General features: G+C 40.3%; 1 protein-coding gene across 1 annotated transcript; it reads right to left on the bottom strand.

The window, feature by feature from the left end:
• Nucleotides 1-362: 362 nt before the first annotated feature.
• LOC137641202 (uncharacterized) lies at nucleotides 363-824 on the bottom strand. Its single transcript, XM_068373639.1, has one exon. It carries the CDS (start codon nucleotides 822-824, stop codon nucleotides 363-365), a length of 462 nt encoding a protein of 153 aa, XP_068229740.1.
• Nucleotides 825-1,435: the final 611 nt, after the last annotated feature.

Below are 1,435 nucleotides of genomic sequence, written 5' to 3'. Positions count from 1 at the left end.
AGTCCGAGTATTTCGAAAGGAATGGATCATTCTTATAACTTTTATTAAAGTTCGATGTTGATGCTTCTGACTGAGGTGTTGAAGCTCTTGTAGTAGGAGTAGTTGGTCTTGTGGTGGGGGTAGTTGAAGGACAAACTGAAGCAGGTATAAGCGTGTCTAAGGATTCTGTAAAATCTCTAGAGAGACAAGTTGAAAGTGGCAGTAACATCCTTATGCATGGGGTCAAATGGGTTTTCTGTGTGCTCTGCTGTATCCTCATGCAAGGAGTCCAAAAGTGGTTCTCCATTGCCATCCTTTGGTGATCCCATTGTTAGCCATTTTTCATAAGTTTTAAGTTTTAGGGGAATCAGTCTATTTTTTTTTTATTTATCCCTGTTGCAGGGATAAATCCCTGTACTCTCGAATCCTTTCTTTATATTCTGTGGGGAGAGTCTTTTCTCCCAAACTGAGCATAGCATATTTACAAAACCACATTTTCTCAATGGTTCTCGTGCTCCTGTTTTATTGACATGATCATTCAAAGCATATTGATAGTAATTCTTCAATGGGGCAAAACAGGCAACATCAAGTGGTTGAAGAACATCAGTACAGTGAGCAGGAAGTTTTAATATAGATATGTTTTCTTCCTTCGCCAATTCAAAAGTTGCTATTGAGGTATGACTAATATGGCCATCGAAAATTAACAGTAAAGGACGCCTGTCTTTTGTTTCGTCTACGAAATACTTGAAAATGTCCTCGAAGATTGGTGTTGTCATCCAACCATTTTCGGAAACAGCATATTGTGTTCCAGGAATATCTTGTGTACTTTTCCAGGTACTTTGCATGTGCTTTCCTCTAAATACCACTACAGGAGGAAGAGTAGTACCATCTGCACAACACATAGCAAGAGCAGTGGTACTTTCCTTTCCCGATTTGCTCCACAGACAACATGTATGGTTTTCTTCCCCACTAAACCTATGGTCTTGCATTTTGATGGGTCATGAGGAAACCCTGTCTCATCAAGATTCCAAATACATTCTGGTCTATTACTTATACCAAGACGTTCTTGTGCTCTCTGAAGCAAGTCGTAATAGCCATAAATCACAAAAGGGTCAGCAGTTACATTTTTTCGAGCTAACTGCATTGTTCCACCCTTTTTTAGACGAAGATTATGTCTACTGAGAAATGAAGCAGCCCATTCGTAACCAGGACGACCACCCACGAAAGGGGTTGGAATCTCATTGGCCATTACATGATCGTGGACAATACCCATAAATTCTGTCATGGTTGGTCCAAAACCCATCTCCTCCATCTCCAGAAGTGCACTCTTCAGCTTGTCCTCTAGCTCAGCTGAGAGGGCTGTCTTCCAGCCCCGAAAAGAGAGTGCAAAATAATATATACTACTTTCAATTTGAGAGGAATTCTTTTCAATTTGGTTCATTGAAATGTGAGCGAT

The sequence above is a fragment of the Palaemon carinicauda genome, chromosome 5, assembly GCF_036898095.1.
Source record: "Palaemon carinicauda isolate YSFRI2023 chromosome 5, ASM3689809v2, whole genome shotgun sequence".
Classification (NCBI taxonomy): Eukaryota; Metazoa; Arthropoda; class Malacostraca; order Decapoda; family Palaemonidae; genus Palaemon; species Palaemon carinicauda.
The sequence above is the reverse complement of the archived record's forward strand: the minus strand, read 5'-3'. Positions and strand labels throughout refer to the sequence as shown.

What these genes read in the sequence shown, in the direction of transcription:
- LOC137641202 (XM_068373639.1), bottom strand. Translation starts at nt 824, where the DNA reads ATGCAAAGTACCTGGAAAAGTACACAAGATATTCCTGGAACACAATAT.